This window comes from Vigna radiata, chromosome 5 (genome assembly GCF_000741045.1).
Source record: "Vigna radiata var. radiata cultivar VC1973A chromosome 5, Vradiata_ver6, whole genome shotgun sequence".
Classification (NCBI taxonomy): domain Eukaryota; kingdom Viridiplantae; phylum Streptophyta; class Magnoliopsida; order Fabales; family Fabaceae; genus Vigna; species Vigna radiata.
In genome coordinates, this window is record NC_028355.1 from 23,054,034 (window position 1) to 23,078,515 (window position 24,482).

The 24,482-nt window shown below is 29.5% G+C and overlaps 4 protein-coding genes across 4 annotated transcripts; 3 read left to right on the forward strand and 1 right to left on the reverse strand.

The window, feature by feature from the left end:
- Nucleotides 1-429: 429 nt before the first annotated feature.
- Nucleotides 430-4,044, forward strand: LOC106761047 (GDSL esterase/lipase EXL3). Its single transcript, XM_014644521.2, has 5 exons — nucleotides 430-776; nucleotides 2,797-2,927; nucleotides 3,041-3,274; nucleotides 3,371-3,623; nucleotides 3,706-4,044. Exons 1-5 carry the CDS (start codon nucleotides 494-496, stop codon nucleotides 3,894-3,896), a joined length of 1,092 nt encoding a protein of 363 aa, XP_014500007.1. The 5' UTR covers nucleotides 430-493; the 3' UTR covers nucleotides 3,897-4,044.
- Nucleotides 4,045-13,236: 9,192 nt separating this feature from the next.
- LOC106762846 (GDSL esterase/lipase At3g14820) lies at nucleotides 13,237-14,860 on the forward strand. Its single transcript, XM_022780311.1, has 5 exons — nucleotides 13,237-13,543; nucleotides 13,623-13,753; nucleotides 13,854-14,087; nucleotides 14,187-14,442; nucleotides 14,511-14,860. Exons 1-5 carry the CDS (start codon nucleotides 13,285-13,287, stop codon nucleotides 14,702-14,704), a joined length of 1,074 nt encoding a protein of 357 aa, XP_022636032.1. The 5' UTR covers nucleotides 13,237-13,284; the 3' UTR covers nucleotides 14,705-14,860.
- Nucleotides 14,861-15,869: 1,009 nt separating this feature from the next.
- On the forward strand, nucleotides 15,870-17,945 carry LOC106760485. Its single transcript, XM_014643914.2, has 3 exons — nucleotides 15,870-16,057; nucleotides 16,130-16,588; nucleotides 17,197-17,945. The coding sequence occupies exons 1-3, from the start codon at nucleotides 15,974-15,976 to the stop codon at nucleotides 17,860-17,862; spliced, it is 1,209 nt and encodes a 402-aa protein (XP_014499400.2). The 5' UTR covers nucleotides 15,870-15,973; the 3' UTR covers nucleotides 17,863-17,945.
- Nucleotides 17,946-18,702: 757 nt separating this feature from the next.
- LOC106761393 (CO(2)-response secreted protease) lies at nucleotides 18,703-22,539 on the reverse strand. The gene is made up of 9 exons (XM_014644946.2): nucleotides 22,300-22,539; nucleotides 21,967-22,223; nucleotides 21,669-21,780; nucleotides 20,780-21,287; nucleotides 20,188-20,288; nucleotides 19,865-20,107; nucleotides 19,674-19,788; nucleotides 19,387-19,597; nucleotides 18,703-19,306 (listed from the first exon to the last, which is right to left on the reverse strand). Exons 1-9 carry the CDS (start codon nucleotides 22,497-22,499, stop codon nucleotides 18,753-18,755), a joined length of 2,301 nt encoding a protein of 766 aa, XP_014500432.1. The 5' UTR covers nucleotides 22,500-22,539; the 3' UTR covers nucleotides 18,703-18,752.
- Between the last annotated feature and the right edge of the window lie 1,943 nt (nucleotides 22,540-24,482).

A 24,482-nucleotide genomic window follows, 5' to 3' on the forward strand; every position in this document is an offset into this window, starting at 1 on the left:
AATTATTGATAATAAAGGTGTTGAAAATAATTTTTATCTAGATGTCAATGCAAAATTAATTTGAATGGTTGATATTAAAGTTTAGTTAAATGGTTTAGATTAATTTTTCTAAATCTTATATTTCAGATGGATTTAAATTATTTATGAATATATATATATATATATATATATATATATATATATATATATTATTTATTTCCGTAAAATGGTGTAAATTATGTTAAGAAATGTGGTTTAACTTTAAGCAAGTCCTCTAAAAGGATCTGCATTTGAGATAATCTTACCTACCATATTTTTTTCTTGGTATTAAAAAGTTGAAAAGTTAATGCATAATCAACCGCTTGATGCAATTAGTCTTGCTTGTGCAATTAATAAGTAAAAGGACTTGTGTGTATAAATAGACGTTGATCATTAATGGAAGTTATTTGATTGTATCACGGGAGAGAAGTCGTAAAGAACAATAGCCGTTGGTGGAAAAACATCAACAGTATACATGGCTGTGTTTACGAAGTTCTTGAACTGTCGTACAACCAGCTTGATACTCCGTTTGATGTTACTGTTACTTTTGCCGTTGAGAACGAAGGGCTTGGTGAAACTGCCACCAAATATTTCAATTCCCGCAGTAATAGGTTTCGGAGATTCGATCATTGACCCCGGCAACAACAACAAGGTTAAAACGCTGGTGAAGTGTAACTTCCCTCCTTACGGTAAAGACTTCGACGGAGGAATTCCAACCGGTCGATTTTGCAACGGAAAAATTCCATCGGATTTGCTAGGTACTTACACTTTATATATCTTCTCTTTTCTCTCCACTTTTCTTTTCTTTAACTTTTCCAACTTCATATATGCTTCCCCAAATCAAAATGGTTAACTATACAATTACCAAACAATATTTTTTTTTTTCAAAACTAAAACTAAATTTTCTACGACTGAAAAACACATACACACGTGTTTATCAGGAGAACTCTACGTACTCGAGATGGAAAAATTATGTACTTACTACGCTCATTAATTACGAAAATAATAATAATACGAAGTGATTTGTTATAGGAATATGAAAATAGGTTGACGAGGATGCTTGATGAGAGAGTATGTTTATGGGATTTAGTGTACATTTTTTGAAATTTTAAATTTGATTTAAATGAGAAAGAGCTAATTAAAGTATCTTTTCAATTTTATATTCTGAGAATATTTTACGTGTATATTATTATTTACTTTCATTGATGAACTAACTTTCAAATCTGTAACAATTTTGCTAAACTGTTTTTGAATAAAAGGTTTTCTAAATATTCGTGGTTGATTACTCATTGATTTCGCTGCCATTTAAATGGTGGTGACGCCATGGTCCCCCTGCCTTGAAAACTTTGTTTAACAACTTCAATTTGACACTTGAAAAAGGAAAAAATCTTCATGCAATTGTACAAAATATTTTATATTTTTATGCTTGGATTTATTTATTTATTTATTGTTTCGTAGTCAAAAGAGCAAAGTAGTATTTATAAGAGCTACACATGAAAACAAATATTAATATTCATGGTATAGTAAGACAGGTAGCTAGATATGTCAAATGTCTTTAAGACCATAAAGCTGCTGTGACATAAATGAAAATGATGCTTCATCGCAAAGTACACATTGAACCTAAATAGACATGCGTGTCTCTTGTGAAATGCTCACACTTAAAGCATAGCTAATAGCATGATTCCCAAGTGTTATGAACACCTAATAAAAAAGTCTCGAATGATAATCATCTTAAAAGACGCAAAAAATTAATGATCATTATCCAAGGGAGAATGATATTTTAACACCATTTTTTGACACTATTTTAACACTGTACACGTGTCAAGATGTGATTGGACGATTTCAAATTAAAAAAGCTGAGACAAGGATATATTTGGAAGAGAAAAACCAAAGTTTGTTTTTTTAATTTAAAATCGTCCAACCACATTTTGACACGTGTACAGTGTCAAAATAGTGTAAAAAAATGGTGTTAAAATTTTATTTTCCTTATCCAAGGATACTGTTGGGTAGAATTAAGAAAATAACCATAATGGTTCATTTAATTTCTTCTGGTCATATTTTACATCGTTATACATAATAAGAAAACATGCCATGAAAGGCACCTTCACAAAAACTGAAGTACGATGTTGATATATCAACAATACGAACACTAACAATACTTTGGATCATCGCATTATGAAGCTCAGTACATATTTATACCAAAACTTATATTTACTAATTTATCGTTTATATACTTTTTAATAGATATAAAAATTTACCTTTTCTTAATAATCATACGATTGTTAAGTCATTGATAGATCATATATTTTGAAATACTTTTTCCAATATATTTTTCATTAAACTAAAATTAATTAAAAATTATAAAGTTACAAAAGAATCATTCATATATAGAACTCACTAAATTTTATTATTTTAAGAAACTTTAACCAATAACGTGTTTAATTAAAAAGAAAAATTGAGAAAGTAAATTTTAACCAATATATAACGTGTTTATATATAAAAACGTGGGCCCATCTAATATTAAAATGTTAGTACTAAGCGTGAAATCAGTTAGCACTATCACCATTACTTTTTCTACTGCTAAAATCATAAATGTGTACTTTTTTTTTTCTTATTTTAACTTTTCGTTTAATTTCCTTACATACAAATACATCATTATTTTGTTTTATATCCCCCTATCATTTTCAACTCTAAATAGAGTGCATGTTAACGAACACGTAGCAAACAAAATAATTTGGTTCCACGTGGCAACTAATTAATTACTCGATTGACTTTCAGTTGAAGAACTGGGTATCAAGAAGCTTTTACCAGCTTATTTGGATCCAAATCTCAAGCCAGACGACCTTCTCACCGGAGTGTGCTTTGCTTCCGGTGCTTCCGGATACGATCCTTTAACGCCAAAAATAGCGGTATTTAAGCTCTAAATCATTCTCACTATTCTAATTAACATCAATTCATGCAAACTTATTGTGATTGATTTTTGTAATTCATTATGATAACTGTATATTACGACGATAATCAGTCGGTGATATCAATGTCCGAACAACTAGAAATGTTCAAGGAATACGTAGAGAAGCTGAAACAAATTGTTGGAGTGGATAGAACCAACTTCATCTTAGCAAACAGTTTTTTCCTTGTGGTAGCTGGAAGTGATGACATTGCAAACACGTATTTTGTCGCTCGCGCTCGTCAATTACAGTATGATATTCCTGCTTACACAGATCTCATGTGCAATTCCGCTTCTGATTTCGTGAAGGTACGTACTACTCTTCACTTTTTTTATGCAGTTTTTCATAACAAGTACGAAAAGCTGGAATTTTAAAGTTCACTGAATCTTATAAATATGGTAAAGGAATTATATGGACTCGGAGCACGAAGAATCGGAGTATTAAGTGCACCACCGATCGGTTGCGTTCCGTCGCAAAGAACACTTGCCGGAGGCTTAGAAAGAGAGTGCGCAGGGGACTACAATTACGCGGCCAAGTTATTTAACTCTAAACTCTCAAGCAAGCTTGATTCTCTGAGTGACTTGGCCGATAGTAGGATCGTTTACATTGACGTTTACAACCCCCTAATGGATATCATTGTGAACTACAAAAGCTATGGTAAATGAAGCTGGAGCAAGTTTTGAAATGATTTTGTAGAATTATATATGTAATTGATTGAGTTGGTTGGTTTATGTTGCAGGCTACGAAGTTATGGACAAAGGCTGCTGTGGCACAGGGAAATTGGAGGTTGCTGTTCTCTGCAACCGTTTGGATGCAACTTGTTCCGATGCTTCCAAATACGTGTTTTGGGATAGTTATCATCCTACTGAAAAAGTATACAAACAGCTCGTAGCCCAGATCCTTCAAAACTATTTAAGTCGCTTCTTCTGAGTTTCTCAAGATTCGCCTCACGCCATATGCATGGCATTAATTATAAGTGTGCAAGTGTATATCTATCATAAGAACGGCCTTCCTTTCCTGCACTCCTATCATTTATTGTTATTTCTCTTTCTTAATTTTATAAATAAGAGTGCTACAATGATTTTTGATTGGAAAATAAAATTCTAACACCATTTTTTGACATCATTTTGACACTGCACACGTGTCAAAATGTAGTTGGACGATTTCAAATTAAAAAACAAACTTTGGTTTTTCTCTTTCAAATATACTCGTGCCTCAACTTTTTTAATTTGAAATCGTCCAATCACATCTTGACACGTGTGTAGTGTCAAAATAGTGTCAAAAAATGATGTTAAAATATCATTGTCCTTTTTTATTACTTTTACTTTTAACTTTTCAATAAAATAAACTCTTATTTATTTAATAGGAAAATAAAATTTTAACACCATTTTTTGACACCATTTTGACACTGCACACTTGTCAAAATGTGATTGGACGATTTCAAATTAAAAAACAAACTTTGGTTTTTTTCTTCCAAACATACCCCTGTCTCAACTTTTTTAATTTGAAATCGTCCAATCACATTTTGACACATGTGCAGTGTCAAAATAGTGTCAAAAAATGATGTTAAAATATCATTTTCCTATTTAATATAATATTGAAAGAAATTGTCAATATCAAGGTCACCATCTAATTTTAGGAAAATAATATTTTGACACCAATTCTTTTACACTATTTTGACACTGTACACGTGTTAAAATGTGGTTGGACGATTTCAAATTTAAAAAAAACTTTGGTTTTTTTCTTCCAAATATGTCCTTGTCTCAGTTTTTTTAATTTGAAATCGTCCAACCACATTTTGACACATGTGCAGTGTCAAAATAGTGTCAAAAATTGGTGTCAAAATATCATTTTCCCTGATTTATGCCCAAATAAAAAAAATGAATTAGTAAAAACATCTTTTAATCTAGTTTAGAAAAAAAAATTAATATCCCCGTCAATTAGAATTACATTCAAATGTCTCACGTAAATTATAAATCAAGATTATTTATATATATTCCTTAACTCTACTAAAAATTTATTAAAATCATTAAGCATCCAACTCCAAAGCTAATAATACAACAAATGCAATTATTCACATTTGAAGTAACTAGAGAAAATAATATCAGTACCATTTATAGAGAAAAATAAAATGTACAATCACTTTTATATGTTTGTTGAGTTTTTATTTTAGAGGATTTAAAATATAAATAAAGATAAAAATCATTAGTTTTATTGATTTATTATAATTAATATTATATTAGAGATTTCATAAAAGTGGACAAGTTATTTGAATTTTTTATATGATTACAGTAATGATACGTCATTGATAACTTCTTTATAAAATGTTTACATTAATCTGCATTGCATATATATCATGCAAGAATAGATTACATTTCACTTATTAAAACAAATTTCATTTAAACTTTGGGGTTAAAATTTAAAGATTGATGCTAAAGTTATATTAGCGTCAATTTTTCATCAATCAAAGGTTTGACAGGTAATGTTGTGTTGGAAAACATGTCAACGTGACTTAATTTTGGCCACCAAATCCACCCTAAGATCTATATTGATTAAACAGGTTAACAATAATAAAATAGAAATTACTATTCAAAAAACTATTTCAATATAAATTCATTTACTCCTTGAATAATATAAATTAAACACCTTTAATAATATAATAATGAATATTTAGACACTCACTATTTAGGTAGCGTTTAAAAAAAATTAAACACCTTCTTAACTCCTTTAATAATATAATACTGCGCATATTTAGACTTTTATGATAAAATAATATAATTTAAATATTGTTATTTTAAATTGTTAAATGATTTTTTTTATTTAACAAGAGTGTCAAAATATTATGATCTTTACCGGAATGAATTAAACTATATTAATATTAAATTCCTTTTACAAATATATTTCTACTCTATAAAATTTTTATTGAGTAAAAATCTATTTTTAAACAAATTAAAAGTTTCTAAATTTTTACTATACAACTTTTATCTTGAAATTGACCTTTTTTTTTTTTTAAAGAAAATGACCATGAATTATATATTTTTTTCAACCTCCTATTTAGTCTTTGGATCCGAGTATAAAAAGGCTTTAAAATGCTTTAATCATAAAAAAAATTCGTATTATTAAATCAAAATTTTCAAATATTATTTTTTTATCTTCAATTACAGAAGTCACAAATTTTTTAGAATATAAAAAAATCTTATATGATTTAATTGATATTTTAGAAGACAAAGAAAATATCCTCATTCATAATATTGAATTTTTATAATTTACTGTGACTTGTATTTGTCTGTAAAAATATCATATATATAAAATAGTCTTATCTAAATATGAGTTTTTATATCCTTATTATTTTTTTAACAATTTTAGTGAGACAATCAAATTTTACCTTTCAATATTAAATGCTTTTATAAGTCCAACAATTCTAAAAATATAAATATTTTATTTATAGAATCCATACATTTATTATAACAACTTGTCCATAAACAAAAAGACATATAAACAATAATAAAGTGTCATTACAAGTCTTCTTAATGTATGCTCTTTTTAGAAAAATAAAATAAAAATTAGTGTCTAGATAAGTTAATAAAAAAAATGATAGAACTGGAATTACACCGGGTATATATAGTTTATCTACTCTCAATTACTATATTTTTACTTTATAAATTTGACCATCTCCTACTGCTTAGATCACCTTAAAAATAACGATTACACAAGAGAACATAATAACCAATAATAATAAAAAAAAAAGGTAAACTAATGATAAACTTTTAAAATTGTAAAAGAAAAACATAACATATAATTGTAGATAGTTCAAATTTAATTAAAATTTTGGTTTTTTAAAAAGGGTTTATGTGATATTTATAATATTCAAATTTCACGTGTTCATGAGTTAAACTTTAGTAACTTATGCTTATGTATTTGCAATAATATATATATATATATATATATATATATATATATATATATATATATATATATAATTATACGATATAATTATTATTATATCTAATTATATCGTATAATAATAATTATGAGATATTTATATTAATTATATTTTTTTATGTCACATGTTTTATAGATGATGTTCTAAGAAATTAAATATATATCATTAAATTTGATTTGTAAAACCAGTCTCTTAGAATATTTTTGAAATTAACTATTAAAAGTTTAGTTGTTTATGACTCCTCAGATTTAAGACCTATATTTGGTCGTTTCAAAGTTTTATTAACTAAAAAGGCTAAGGTTTTTGATTTAAAAATAAGTTTGTCAGGATTTAAAAAACTTAATCATTTATGTGACGTATATGTTTTGTAGTAGTTGGTTATTCAATACCTATATATGTTTTTTACTATGTTATGAATAAAAAAATTAGCAAAATCATTTTGCAGACTTTGAACAAATCAGTATGTTGAATACTACTACGAATTTGATTAAAAAATCATCTTATTATTCTGTGAACAAAATTATGTATTAAAGAATATTATAACATTAAATTTATTGTTTAGGCCATAAACAAATAGAAAAAAAAACTATTATAACTTTATATATTCTTAGATAAATTGTCCTTGAACATGAAGCATGTGTTGGAGGACTGAGAAACACTTTCCTAATGCAGAAGCAAGATAGCCCCTACTTCATTAATTAAGCCACGTAATCCCATTTAATGCAATGTCTTCCACTCACAAAGTAATAAACAATAAATTTAAATTTTATCAATCATTAATACATATAATGTCTTTTAAAAGTAAAGATTATTGAAATAAATTTTATTTATATTTTCTTTTCATGTGAATCAAAACAGTAGACAAAAACATTTATGTCTTATATGCGAATTGAATTCACAAAGATGATAATGTTTATGAATATTTATTATATTATTTTTAGTATTTATAAAAATTTAAATTATATTTTATTAAGTTAAATTTAATTAAATTTATTTATATTTATAAAGTTAAATTTAAATAAGATAAAATTTTAATTCATATGATATTTTATATAATTTTTATAATTTTATTTTAAAATGTATAACATATTTTTTTTTAAATATTTATCGATATTTATGTAGTTTTAAAATATCTGTAAATATTTTTTTAAAAGATTAACCTTTTTATTCAAAAATAAATAACAAGTAAATTATCCACTCATCTCATTATCATGTGTAAGTACCAGCACGGTGACAGCAACAAAAGAGAGTGTGATCTAACAATGGTAGCGGTGCTAATAGTTATTATTGGAGTGACTGCTGCAACATCAAATCAAATCCAGCATTGATTAAAGTAGGTACTATAACTAGTAATGCTATATAATAACTCCTTCTCCCAACCGTTATGAGTAGATGCGATGTATAAATGTATATCGGAATACTTAGCTTTCAAGAAACAAATCAAATTTTGCCTTGTCAAAAGTTTACGTTTAGAGCCGTTAAAATATTTATATTATCTATCATTTTAAAGTTAATTTTATAAAAGGTTTGTTCATTGGAAAAAATACAAGATGTAGTGAGGAGGGAGTTAGGATTGATCGGGTACAACACCAGAATGATCGGGAGAGGTTCTGCACTGAAAATGAAAGAGATATATAATAAGGAGAGAGTTGAATTGATCGGACATAATACTAGAACGATCGGGAAAAACTTTGTACTGGTAGGGAAAGAGAGTAAATATAGTGGTAACTGAGAGTAGTTATTGGAGATAGTGTGCAAATGTTGCACATCAAGAATCTAGGAGTTAGAAGCAGTCACAACTAGAAAGCTAATTTGACGGAAGAAGTTGAGGGGAAGTTGAACTTAGTCTAACATGGCTCCTATTTTGGTGGAACCATTTTTCTATAAATAGGAGAGCATAACTCAGGTATGTGGTTACACACACACTTTTGAATACAATTGCTTGGGATGACCTTGCTGACTTGAGCGTTGGAGTGCTAACTTGCATGTAACCTCTGTTCGATATCAAGGTTATTATCAAGCAAACTATGAAGTGGATAGCGGATTCAACGTGATCGATCATTGTCTCGTTTCCAATCGAAACATAAGAAATTATTTAATAAATAGTTTCCGAAACCAAAATTCATATTTAGAAGTTTATTAAAAATAGAGCACGAACAACACCTATTTCATTAAAAGAAGAGTCACCTCTAACAATAGATTTTATCTTAAGAATAAATGAGAATTAATTATGGAATCAACATATCAGTGGATTCGATTTATTTTAATGGTGTATACTTGTTGTATTTTTGCCAAATAGCAACAATTTTTATACAAATATCAAAGTATTATTGTTTGAGGACCCCATTCTCTCATTCTTTTTGAACCAATTGCACAGTTATGTCGTGTAAAAAAGTTTCTACGGTAAAAGAATGTATTTATAACTTAAATTTAGTTTCTATAAATTAATTTGAAAAACCTCTTTTATATATGTTTATGTTTGTATTTATTATTTATGTAAAAGTTAATTTTTACTCATAGAAAAATCACTTTACTTTCTTACTTATATATTTCACTTAAATATTTTTGGGAAAATCTTCCTAATATTTGCTTTACTTCTGATTTTGTAGTCTATTTATGAAAGGGAATACGATGGATAATCTAGTGTCTAACGGTTTACGAAAGAGTAATTTTGCTTTGCAATAACAAAGAACAATTTTGTCCTTTTGGGCCATTTTACTTTTAGATAGGTGAGACTTGATACGTGGCCCGAATATTTGTTTATATGTATTTTAGAGGAATTCTATTTACACTTCCATTTAGTGTTACATTTTCCTTTTTTTCCTTTTTGTCGTTATTTCCAAGAATACCCTGAAAAAAATTACCCTCCCTTTCTTCACTATGAATAACGGTTGGTTTTAATATGCATTTTCCCCCATTTCCCCGTCATTTTATTTTTTAATAGACTAAAAATGTCATTTATTTTTATATAAATTTTTTAAATATGTTATGATAAAATATGTTGTTTGAGTAAGATTTTAATAAAACTAATTGGATTATTTAAAATTAGATAATTTATATTAGACTGAAAATGAGCACGAAATTGATTTTTCAAGAAACATGTACTTTTTTTTTCCTCGACAATTATGTTTGAAAAAAATAAAAGTAAAAAGAGATGAATACGAATATTTTATATTAGAAACCTACAAAAGGTAATGAGTTGAATTGTATAAAATTTTATTAAAACTTGAATACACTATATTTTATTTTGCATAAATAATAAAATAGTTCAAGTAAGCTGATCTAAAGTACTTGAATTATGTGTTGGTTTAGTTAATAATATTACACACTCTTAATTTGGACTACTTTTTTTTCACAACTATAGCAATTTAATTATATAAACTATAGATTAATTAATTTTATAAGCGAGAGTAAAGGTTTATAGGAGGAAAGGTTGAAGTGGGCACAAAGGGAGGTTACAGTTCTGAGAGGACAAAGGGAATGTATATTTCGGCAGTTTTTTGAAAAAAAAAATTGAAAGGGAACGTGTTGCTAAAAATGACAAAGCATTAGCCCAATTTTTTTTTTTATACCTTTGCGTTCGTTGGGCCCAATAACCCATTTTCTTATATTTAGCTTTCGGCAAATGCTTCCAGCACATATCAAATTTCTCCTCCCACTCCATCAAAAAGCTTCCGACAAATGCTTTCGGGAAAAGGAGGGGGTGATTCATTTCCAGAAAATAAATTTCAGAAATGATAGAATGTAGGGTTGGACATAACTAACTAAGTGTACCAAACTATACCACATTACAGTTAACTATATTTTTAATAAATTATAAAAAACTGAACTAATATTAACTGTATTGTTTAAGAGTTTAGTTTTAAAAAACTGAATTTATACTCATTAACTATTAACAAAACTATTTCCAGATTATAAGTGTAAGTCAATTTAATGGCAATTAAGTAAACTCTTGACATTTCCGTTACATAGTTTTTACGGCAATTTTTTTATTTATTTTGGGTTTTAAATTTTGTTATTTATTTTTGTCTTTAAAATAAATTATATATTTTGACTATATACAAACCATATAAAATATTATTTCTATCATATGTTATGTGCATGATATAATTTTTACATGTAATTTATTAAAATAATTTTATATTTAACAGAAATCATTTATTATATGTGAAATAATTTGTTTGTAAATATAGTCTAAGCAAGATAATTTGTGGCAACCATCATTATTTGTGGTTTGATAGTTAAATATTTTAAACACTATAAACTGAACTATTGTCCTTTGTCTCGTAAAGAATTGAATAAGAATGAAACACAATTTAATTATGTTTTGGATTGTCTAAACTTAAGAACAACTAATTGGTACAAAAATTAACAAAATAAAAAATCTCCAATTAAGATGCTAAAATTAAATCAGAAATAAAAACTTATAAGTTTAATATGAGAAAATTAAATCTAAAATTACAAGATTAGAACGTTAACAGAACCATCGAAAAAATATCTTTTTAACCGTGATTGAAAGAAAAGAGATAATTTATACAATCAACTGTACTGTAACTATAAGATTCAATTTTTTTAAACTGAATAGTATGATTTAGTTATAAGTGAAAATAATTTAGTTTTTATAGTTTAACATAGTACAGAGTTTAGTGCAACTAGGTTAATTATTTCCAACCCTACTATTATGTTATACCAAGCTCTCATAAATATATTTATTATTATCTTATTTTTTCAAAGTTGTTTACCAACTGAATTAATTGAATGATTCAATTCTTCAAAGTAAACCAATGAATAATAATCTAAACCATCATTGAATGTAGCTATAAAGAAGAATATCACATTTAAATATCTGTATTTAATATATTTTCTTTTAGATATCTTCTTTAGTGAATTAATCTTATGTGTATTGTGTTTACAGTTGTGATAATGTGTTTTCGACAGCTAAAATTAATTTATTATTTCGTAAAAATAAATAATGATTAAAAACAAATTAACTCTTACTAAATCATAAAAGCATACTTTGTAGAATATATGGATTATCAATAGATACACAAATGTTAGAAAATTACTAATAACATGAAGTTTATTTTACGTAAAAGATATTAAATTAAATTACAATGAAAAATTCTTTCATTAGTGTGTTCATGAAGGAAAAGAAATGATAATGAAAAAATGAATAACGTACATAAAACATCAGAATGCAAGTAAAATAAAAGGCATTGGATCAATGGAATAAAACGAGTGTTTTACTATTTCCTTAAATTCGATAATTTCAACAACTTAAATTTTATATTAAATGTCATTTTAATCCTTCAAAAAATGTGATGTAAAATGAGATTTTGTTTTTTGTGTTAAACTTTGATATAATTTAATTTTAAACATTAAAATTAAATAAACAATTTTTATTAATTGGTATTAAGGATTTGTTGATGTAAACGTTGTTGTTATGTGTGTCTACGAAACATGTGTGTTTACGTCAGTATATGAGATCCACAATATTGTTTGTTCTATTAACAAATCTCACGAAAATTATATCTATTCATTAATAAAATTTAAGAATGAAAATGATTTCAAATTTATATATAATTTAAATTTTGAGCCATTATTTTTAAATTTTATTAATGAATAAATATCTTCATGAACAAACTATATTAAAGATTTGGTAACGTGAAAATCGACACGTGTGTTCCTATATATTATATAAATGTAAACACACATGTATTAACACGTAAATATATAGACGAAATTCAATTTTATATCATATTTCAAGATTAAAATCGTTAATTAAAAAATCCTCAAGTAGTCCATACAAAGCAAATGAGCGAAATTTGTTTGTACGGTGTATACTTATGAAAGGATATTAAAACACGATTGAATTCAACCTGGCAAGTAATAAACAAGGAATTTCTGTGGTTTACGTAGTTTGTTCTGCATTTAATGCAAACGTGCTGCATTGGTGTGGTGCTGGATCCTTGCTGGAACAATTGAACAGCACCACTAGCATGGAAATACCGATTGATTTATGTAAGCCACAAAATATAAACAACCAACGTCGTCATATGCAAGAGATCATGCTGGGGTCGTTTATAAAATTCCACAAAACAGCGCAATAAATATAAAGCCTGGAATACAAATTCATTATTATATAATGAAGCCATTTGCGTGCGTGTGAAAAGCATTTAATTCAGATTATGCAGACGTTAGCTAGTGAGTGAGCTTGGATTTGAAGTAGTGATGGAGTTCCCCGAAATTAAAAAAATAATCTTATTTATTGTATTCTATACAACCGATTAATAAATGCAGGACCTATTTATATATATATATATATATATATATTTGTAGGAGAAAGAGGTAAGAACTACAGACAGAAGACGTAAAATGGAGTTGTGGAATGTGGTGTTTGTGTGGTGTGTTTTGCGTTTGGGTTTTCTTCATCACACTGAAGCCATTGTTAAGCTACGAGGAAATGAAACAATCCCAGCACTGATTTTATTTGGAGATTCGATCGTAGACACAGGGGCTAACAACAACTTAATCACCGCGTTTAAGAGCAATTTTCCTCCTTATGGAAGGGATTTTCATGCTGCTCAACCAACAGGAAGATTCAGCAATGGCAAGGTTCCTTCTGATTTCGTTGGTAAGTATCATTCACGCAACGCTTTCACTTATCGCTTCTGATTTTGGATTATTATTCTGAAACGAACGTGCTTATTCAGCTGAAGAATTGGGAATCAACGAATATTCAGTTACATACACCAGTCCAAATTTGCAGCCTGATGATCTGTTGAAGGGAATCAACTTCGCTTCGGGTGGCGCAGGATATGATCCTTTCACCGCACAACTTGCCGTAATACATTTTTGTTTTCTCTTTCATTTCTCATACTTTTCTATTGTATCATCTGACGTATATTTATTTCTTTTGTTTTTTAATGGTTGCTGCAATACAGTCAGTAGTACCGTTATCTGAGCAACTGGAGCAGTTCAAAGAATATATAGGAAAGCTTAAAGCAAATTTTGGAGAAGCGAAAACGAACTTCATCTTGTCCAAAAGTTTAGTTCTTGTGGTATCAAGCAGCAACGACATTGCCAATACCTATTTTGCATCTGGAATTAGAAAACTGGATTACGACGTTCCCAGTTACACAGATGTGTTAGTGCAACTCGCCTCTTCCTTTGTTAAGGTAGTAATCTCATACTCGTTAAACAATAATAATAAGATTAGATATATCATTGGGTTAAATAATTTAAAAATTAACGATAATTTTTGAATTTTTTGGTAGGAATTGTACGGTTTGGGGGTAAGGAGAATGGGAGTGTTTGGTGCACCTCCTCTGGGATGCTTGCCTTTCATGCGAACAATGTTTGGAGGTTTAGAAAGAAAGTGCAGAGAGGAAATAAACATGGCATCGAAACTGTTCAATTCTAAAATCTCTTCAGAGCTTCACAAGTTACATCAAAACTGGCCTCAAGCGAAGATTGTGTATATCAATATTTACGATCCTTTGCTCAATATCATCCAAAATCCAATGAAATATGGTAAAATTTAAGTAATTTTTGAACTTATGGAGGTTTGTGGAATCCTAAACATTTTGGTTGAATTTCAGGATTAGAAGTTGTTGACAGGGGATGCTGTGGCACAGGGTCTGTAGAGGCAGGAATTCTGTGTAACCCATTGGATCTGCAAACCTGCACAGATGATTCTAAATATGTGTTTTGGGACAGTTACCATCCCACGCAGAGGACGTATCAGATTCTTGTTGGTGAAATCCTCAACAAATATGTAAACAATTTCTCTTGAGAGATTTTCCACCTAATTCATGTTTATTGCCCTTAATATTTTGTCTTCCATTTTAAAGAAAAGTGTCCCTTTCTTAGAGTTTCAACGACAAAAAATTGCTTAATTTGTTACAAGTCATATCTCTTCTGATATATGTATGGTCCCAATTCAAGATCACTGCTTTAATTTTAGATATTGAACATCACTCATGATTCCAATAAACAATATTAATTATATGTATATGTAAATTAAATTTACTAATTACTTTCTAAATTTTGGATTAGAAGGTATCACACCACACTCGGGAAAGGATGTACTGATATTTTTTTTTCTATAATTGTTTGTTTTCTATATTTTATTTTTTGTTTTTGTATTGTTAATTATATCCAAATGGGTTGGTACAATCTATTTTGAGTTAAAGTTTAACGGGCAGATATATAAAAAAAAGTTAAAAAATTCAGAATCATGCATTTTGGTTAATCGATGTTATCTTTTTTAGTATAAGTTAGTTGGTTAATGATATTATCACTTTTCTTCAGGCTTTTATATAAAATATAATAAAATTATTATTATTATTATTATAAAATTAAATATAGATTATTTTATAGTTTTATTATAAATACTTTTTATTTATTTCATAAGTAATTTTTAATTAAAAAATTATTAATTTTTAATAAATAATTCAATCTTATAAAACAATTAAAATTTAAAAAAAAGTCACTTAAACAATAAAATTAATAAAATAATTATTTTAATTTAAAATACTTTTACTTAAAGAATAAAATTTAAAATTAATTTAAAATAAATATTTTAATTTAAAATTAAATATCAGACACAAAAAAGGAGAAATACTTTTACTTTTACTTTTTAATTTAAAATACTTTTACTTAAAGAATAAAATTTAAAATTAATTTAAAATAAATATTTTAATTTAAAATTAAATATCAGACACAAAAAAGGAGAAATACTTTTACTTTTACTTTTTAATTTAAAATACTTTTACTTAAAGAATAAAACTAAAAATTAAATCAAGATCACTTTTACTTTTTTTTTTCTATCTTAATCTGTATATATGTTAACTTACTTTAAATTAAATAGTATTTTTTATAATTTTAATCAAAGGACGAAACTTTAGAATAAAATAAGTTCAATAATAAATTTTGTCCCTTAATATGTTTATAATACTCAATTAAGACTTTTAGTTTATTTAGAGTGTTGCATTACGCTTATCCATGGGCCTGTAGCTGAACAATTTAGGTTTTTGTTGGTTGAGTTCCGTGGATAGCAACAATGGAAGCAGTGGTGGAGAAATTCAATGCCTTCACCAAATCCGGCCAAGACTTTGTTGACGGCGTTTTTCGCCGCCGCAATCCGGTATTCTCTCTCATGTTTTGGGTTTATGCAACTTCTTTAGCATTTATTCACTATGTGTAATGGTAATTTCAGATTGAAATCCTTAAACGGTTGCAGAGAGAGGCATTTTCTGATATTATGAAACTCAGAGACAGACAAGAGAAGGTTGAGCGAGTCCTCTCTTTCTATCAGTCCAGCAAAGAGGGACCCTTTCAAGAGACCTTCACTCACGTGAGAGGTCACCTGGACTATTTGGGTTCTGTGTTGGTGCTGAGTGATGTTAATCAGCAGAACATAGATGCTGTAGATAAGTGTGGAATCAGAACAGGGGTTGCTTCCAGGTTCATTTTTGAAACTACAATTGGGGAGAAGTGTTCTGGTGCTGTTGAGTTTGTGGCCACTAATGGTGACAGGGAAAGTTGTGATGAAAAGCCTCTTTCTCTCTCCAAGATTAGTTTTACAGCAAATGTGAATGACTGGTTCTCTTTGGTGGCTATGCCTATTGGTGCCCGGGGCAGAGATGTTGCAATTGGTTCCCATTCTTTCGATCAGGTACTGTTTACTTTTGTATGTTTCTCTAATGAATATTCACTGTTAGAATTTGTGGTGGCCAGCTTTTACTTTGCCATTTGCTTTTTCCTTGAAATTAGAGGCGAGAAAGCCAGGAATGGTTTTTCAATATGAAGTCTATTCCTGAATTCTCACCTGAGGAATGACAATCGGATCGGACCATAGAAGTTAAATAGTTAGAGACTGCAAGTTCAACAGATTGTCCCAATTGGGTAAAAATAATGAAAAACATGAAAAAAAACATACTAGTCGCTAGAAACACAGAGGTTAGCCTTGAAAATTTTGCAGCAAAGTGTCACCTTAAGTGTGCATGTGGCTTATCGGAAAAACACGGGGTTCATTATTCAGGGGTCCAGTCATGTGTCTACATAGATGAATTATGAATTGTTTACTTTGCCTGCCTTTTATCTGGATTTGCGTTTTCTTTTTGCTGTAAATCGAACTCTATTGCTCACTTAATATATAGTTCTTTTAAACTGCAAATACTATATTGTTTGACTCTTTGGCTTGTGTGTTGATATATCCATTTTTACTGTACCCTTTCGTAATTTGGCTATTGATATGCTGACATGGTGTAGTGTTGCATTTAGGTTGGAGAAGGGTTTACAGATTTTTCCTATTTTGGACCGCCTCTTCTCCACTTGCACAATGGTACTGCTATGGGCATAACTGTGAGAAAGTCAAATGTTATTGCCTCATTGACTCAACATGTAACTGCTTTGCAAATTCCACATACATCTAGCACCTTTGGGCAACTTCTGTATCAATTTTCTGGAGGAACAAAACTGTCTATTTTGGGACTTCATCACGTGCCTTTATCATTAAAGAGACTTGGAAATTTTGACGCTTTTACCTTTCCAATAGTATTGTCAAAGCAAAATGAAGTTTCTGAGGCAGCAACTGAAGTATCATCATCAACGGGAATACGCACTTCTGGTGGTTCTATTGCCTTGATGGCGGAGTCCAAAATTGATGGTTTTGGAAAACTTGGGGGTTGGTTTCAGATGAACAAATTAAATCCCCAATCTGTACAATTCGGTGTAAACTTATCTGATGATTCAGAAGATTCATTAGGCTGGGGTATGAGTCTCAGAAGATTCATAGAAAATTCAGAAAATGAGGCTCATTTTCAGGCTGAATCCTACCTAAGATTTAACATGGGTAATAAATTTTGCTTGAAGCCAGGCGTTGTATTGGGAACAGATGGGAAATCTAAAATAGCTGCTTTAATGCTTCGATCTAATTGGTCCCTTTGATGACTATAGTGTACTTTCTTGATTAGTTGAGTTCTCAACTCTTTTTTCTTAATTAGATATGACTTGTTAGTCTGTTATATACATTTATTTGGTTCAAAATTTTTGTTTTTTATGCAAAATGTATATGGGAGTTAACTGATGTTTTATCATTAGTTATTCACAATGGCCTGATACAATTTTTGGTTTTGCATCAAAATGTAATTTGCGAACAAACAGCATTGTTATCACAAAATATGAAATCTTCAGAACATTTTAAACTACTATTTTTTTTTTTCAAAATGCATTTTAACTCATAATAAACAATAAATTATATCAGTAAGGTGTCAACTTTGAAATAGATAATTTGCTTGCTTGGAAAGGCATATCAGCTTTTAACTTCAATTGCCCTCGCTGATTGAAGGTGTGATTGTATCTCTGTTTCAAACAACGTTGAACAATCTAACCACTTTTCTCCGTTGTTTTTGAATGTGTGATAGTACAAACAAACACATACTAAGATGGTAGAAGACTAAACTAACATACTAATTGTCATATTTTTGGTCTGCTCACTACCTTTCGAAGCAAAGAAATTGATGTCGAATTACTATCCCGTGCAAAAGACAAATCCTGCTTACTTCTATCCGCAATTAACATTAATGTAATTGAAAAACACATTTCATTTTGGCATTAAACTGGAGACAAAAGCTGTGTGAACGAGTTGGCACTAATATTGAGTGTAAATAATAAGTCAGCCAGCTTATATATTTGCAAAAGAAAGTATATTTTAGAAGCTCAAGAATTAATTAATTAAACTATATAAAGGGCAAATAAATAACAAGAATTACGACTAGAGAGTGGACATCATGCATGAAGAACTTAGCTTGCATTTATTCATTCCTATTTTTGTCTTACTATTTTGTTAATACAAAAGGAATTCGAACTGTATGTTTGTCGTTGGTCCAAGTAATGGATCCAAACAAGTCGTTCTCTAAGGATTTCAAAGCTGAGAAAATAACTTTGTAGCTTAGTTTTTTACTACTCTTTGTAAAGTGGAGTTTATCTGGAGTTACAGTGACAATAACATTACTTGGAGCATGCACAGTGGGAGAGTACACTGTTTCAGCTAGTTCACCAACATTTGTGGCAGTTCTAATGACGCTCACATTTCGTTTTCCAGTGAGATTTACTGCAATGGAAGGGTAGTTGATGTTGGAGATGAGATCAAAACTCGAATCCTTAGGACAACTGAAATTGTGAGGAACAGATCTGGAGATGATCTTAATCGTGCTCATGTTTAATCCACCGTAACACAAAAAGTTCAAGTAGTCCACGGTGTTGGTTTCGTAAACCAGCCCTGGATTTAATGGTTCAGATGTTGTTATTTCCCCTGCCCCATAGTCATAAGGTGTGGCTAACACTCCCGAATCATTTCTTATGGGACTCTTGAGGTTGTCGTTTTGAATTGCTGCATATGTATAGAATGACGAAAATTATACATTGTGATATCAGTTTAATTGTAACCTTTGTGGAATCTTAAGAAATCACCTGAAGTCATTATGGCAGATTTGATTGCAGAGGGACTCCAAGTGGGGTTGTGTGTTTTAACAGAGGCTGCAAGCCCTGAAACATGTGGACAGGACATGGAAGTCCCTGAGATTATGTTGTAAGGTGAGGGCTGTCTTCCTTTCGGAACATTCTCTATGCCATTTTTACTCCATGCAGCGAAAATATTTACTCCTGGTGCTGCAATATCAGGCTACAGAGAAAGAACAAAAGTTTTGATTAGTGTTTAAGCATGGAGCCTAATGTGTAATCATATCATCATATGATACCTTGAGAATATTGCTTGAAAGGCTGGAAGGTCCTCTTGATGAAAAATCTGGCACCGTAGGAGCAGGTTTATAACCAAGAACTGTTCTTGTGCTTAGAATTGTTGCCACTGGTTTGCTACATAAACAATTAAACTAACCTGTGATAAAAGCAAATTCTAAAAACAATTGTTGCTTAGAATTATTATTCTTACCTGGTTGATGTGATATAGTTGTAGATTGATTTGCGATATCTTGGATATATCACCGTTACTGGGATGTCAGCATAAATAGGTGCTTCTGACCCATATACATCGGTAACCATAACCAGACCTATTCCTCCCAATTTTTTAATTCTCGAACCTTTGTCCTTTGGTGGGATATCGTCTTCCGAACCATCACAAACCACTATTTTCCCTTTTACTTTTTTTCCATCTAATGAACCTGACGTGCATACTCTGCATGTAACAAATCATGAAAACGTATCCAGAAATGTAAAAATTCCATTGGCATTGCTTATGTTTTCATCTATACGTACCTGGCGTCAGCTAAGGTGCTCTTTTTTGATTTGGCAAGCTCACCAGATATGATTGGATACTTGGGAGAACTTGAGAGTGGAGAGAAATTTATAGCTCTACCCTATAGTTTAATAATCATCAATAGCCAACAAAAAAAAAAATTATATTAGTTTCACCCAAATAAATAAAAGTTCAAAATTTGATGAAAATATAAAACAAAAAATTAATGGCGATTTTTTAAAGTAATTATAAACGCGAATATTCTTTAACTAATAATACTATTAAAATATTTATTATCAAAATTTTAAAATGAGTTGTGCTTCACTGATTTTAAAATGAATTATAAACATGCATTTTTTAATATTTAATAAAAAAATATTTTTTTTTTCTTTTTAACTTATTTATCTCAATTATTTTATATTTTAAAATGGAAGTGTTCTTTTATTTATTATGTGTAAAGCAGAAAAACTGTGATCTTTGTATTATCACCCTAATTTTAATATGTACAAAAAAAAAAGTTTAACTTTCATTATCTCAATAATTTACTAATCTATTTTATAGGTGAGTTGAAGGATATAAAGTTGGAATTTTGAAATGAACAGAAAAACGTACCTTGATGGTTTTGTTATCACCCAACACGAGGTCGGATTCGAAATCCCGGTCGATGGTAGAGGCTGCAACCGTAAAAATCCAAGGCGCGTCGTTCACAACCGTGTACGAATCCGGTCCCGAATTTCCGGCGGAGCAGACCACCAGGATGCCACGTTCCACGGCGTGGAATGCTCCGATGGCGATGGAATCATTGAGCAAGTCTTTTATGTCCCCCCCGAAGTTACCACCCAGCGACAGCGACAGCACATCCACTCCGTCGGCAATGGCATCGTCAAACGCCGCCATAATGGCCGACCCACTACATCCCCCTTGATAACACACTTTGTAAATCGCCAACCTAGATTCTGGGGACCCACCCTTTGCGTTCCCCGCCGCCAGACCATAGAACGACGCGTTTTTCACGAAGGAACCCACCGCCGTCGACGCCGTGTGGGTCCCATGGCCGTTTTCATCCCTTGGCGAGTCTTGGACACCAGAAACAGCATAAGACCTCGCCCCGATTAGCTTCCTAATTAAATAACCAAAACGATACAAAGCTAAGTTTTTAGTAATAACACCAAAACCTGACTTTATTGATTTTCATTTCCAGTCTTTATGGAGTACTCGTGTGTGCCTCCTGGAATCACCAGGTGCTGCTGTAACATCATATCCAACTACTGCTGTTTTTTTTGTATTATATAAATTTTAAAATTTAAATACGTGAGTTTTAGAACTATAGAAGAGTATAGCAGGTGCAGTTTCATGAGTTTTTTTTTTTTCTTATTTTGTTACTCAGATAGTTAAACTCAAAATGTTTTCCAACTTTTTGTTTAAACTCATGAAATTCACCTTATATTTTTGAAATGTAGTAAAAGATAATTTATGTGCGATTGAGATTTCAGTATCGTACCTGTTGCAGCGGGAGGAATTGAAGTCATGTGATGGCACGCACTTGCCTTTCCAACGGGACGGAATCGGACCCAATCCCTCGCCGCTAAAGCTCTCAGCCTCTGGCCATACACCTGAAAATTTTCCTTTTTTAATATGCTAACTTCTTCATTAAATTATTTAACAAATATATATACAGTACATATATATACTTAGTAGGTACGAGGATATATAGTATTTGGTAACTATTGGTGATATCGATAGTAACAGGACAATAACATCTACGTATAGTTTCATGTCATTTGTCAATTGTTAATAACCTGTGTCTAATATGCCAACGATAACGTCTGAGGAAGAAGAAACACCGGAGATCGTGTTTGGTTTGGTGTCAACTTTGACACGTGTTTGGTGTGCGAGAAAATCCCAGGAACGTGTTGTGTGGAGCTGAAGAATGGGGTCAGGAAAAACAGACACAACACCAGGTTTCTGAGCAATCGAATCTGCCTCCTCTTTTGATAAACGAGCTGCAAACCCTGAGAAACCATGCTTGTAGTTTCGTACCAGAGCATTCCCATCCCTTCATTCGCATTAAATATTAAATATGTAAACATATAATCAAATTAATGAAATACTTGTTGTCCAAATTAAGGTACCTCCTTAGCACTGAATTAAGAATCTGAGCATGGTCGTTCCGAACAGAACCATTTGTTGAATCCGCAGCTCCCATATAGACGATATAAACCTGTTTAGCGTTGGCACCATCGTTATTACCATGCCTTTCTGATGAACTTGACGCCCCAAAAAACAGCAACAGAATGCAGAATAAATGCAACAAAAACGTCTTCCCTTTCATTTTTAATCAGTTGGTATTCTTTGAACATATACGTGTTGTTGCACTCAGTGGTATGCTTTGCATCACCCTCGCATGTTGCTATATATAATGCAATGGGTCTAGTTCATTGGTTGCTCAGTTTTTGTCAGAATGTGCGATGGTAGAATGTTTGCATGCTTATTCCTTACACGCATTGCAATTACCCGTTAAGCACTCAGTCCATGCAAAGGGTTTGATAGAGGAAAATAATTCTGAAAACAATATGTTACTTATTAAGGGATACGTCAAATCAAAATTTTAATTCGATATAAGTTTATGAAAACCTTAGTTCAATTTGGTTTGGATGAGTAAACAAAACGTCGTTTAAATCTTAATTTTAGTTCTAAATTTATTTTTAAATGCCCAATAGAATTAATATTATTAGTTTTTTAAAATCAAAGTTTCCCGCACTGGTCAAATCCTATCCATGTTGAAATTGATTATTTATTACAACATTTTCAGAACATAATTCTTCTATTCTAAAATTGATTATTTACCAAATGGAATAGATTTCATCAAAGTGGAATTATTCCTTTCTCTATTTCTTATCTTTCACAAGATTTTTATGCTTAAGTTAATTTCTTTTAGATTTAGTCTATATAAATAGTTTACATTTATATATTTTTACTTACAAAACAAAATTTATATATTTATCACTCTGTTGTTTAAATCTGAGTCAAACGTAAGATTAAAAAAAATCTAACTAGGATTTTAGGTTTCTAACTTCTGTCTTTGTTAAGGTCTTCGTGTTATTGGTTTTGCTTTTGTCAAAATTATCATGTCTCTCAGTTGCAAGAGATAATATCCATGTAAAAAAAATAATAAATAGAGGATTATATTATAAACGTGAAGCAATGTTTTCACTTAACTACATTTTGTTTTTCTTTTAACAAGTTTCAAAGCAGAATTACCTTCAGAAGTATAAGTTTAATTTTACTTTTATCAATGAAATCGATAGTGGTAAATTAAAATTAATGTTATAACCATGGTTTATTGATTCGATTGATTAATCATTTTAAAGATTAAAGTATTCATAATTCCAATAGCTGATTTTCTTGAACTTGAATATCGACATCACCAAATCCATTTTAAAAGCAATACCTGTAATTATACATTATAGATTATTTATTCAAGAGTAAATATTGTCACCTCGTAAAGCTTTTCTTTTTTTATTATACGTACTGACATTCTAAAACAATTTTTGAAACAATTTTTAAATCCAACGCACCTATTAGATATGCATCTTTCCACATCATCTGAATGTTTAAAATATACTACACTTATACTCTCTACAAACTACTTTAAATAATAAAAAAAAAATATGCAATTGTAATTAAGGATAATATAGAAAATATATATTTACCTTATTTCTTCTTTATTCAATTATGAGTGGCTTAAACTTTTCTAACTGGACTATGACATTATTAGTTATACAAAAAACTTGGATTCACAATACATAATATGGCCTTGTTATTGGAATTTTAAAGCAAACCTGTAATTTCCAGCCCCTTAGTTAAATTATAAATAAGCAAACGTATTTTTTTAATATTTATGTAATAGATAACCAGTATAATGATATTAATATTAAAAAAAATTTAATCTCCAAAAAGTAATATTTATAAGTGTATAATGAAATTAAGTGGAATATATAAACGTTTTTATAAATAAGATAATCACATATAATCTTTTATTTGTAATATATTACATAAAATATTTTATATTATTTTAAATAACTAATGTGTATTTATAAATTATATTAAAATAAAAATCATTACATAAATTTTATTTTATAGTTATATGTATATATACTGTGAGTAAAAAATGATTAGTTACAAAATATATCAATATGTTATAAGTAATATTATTTTACATTAGTTTAAATAATGTAAAGAAGAAAAAAGAAAAGAAAAATTAATTTTAATATATATATATATATATATATATATATATATATAAAATAAATTA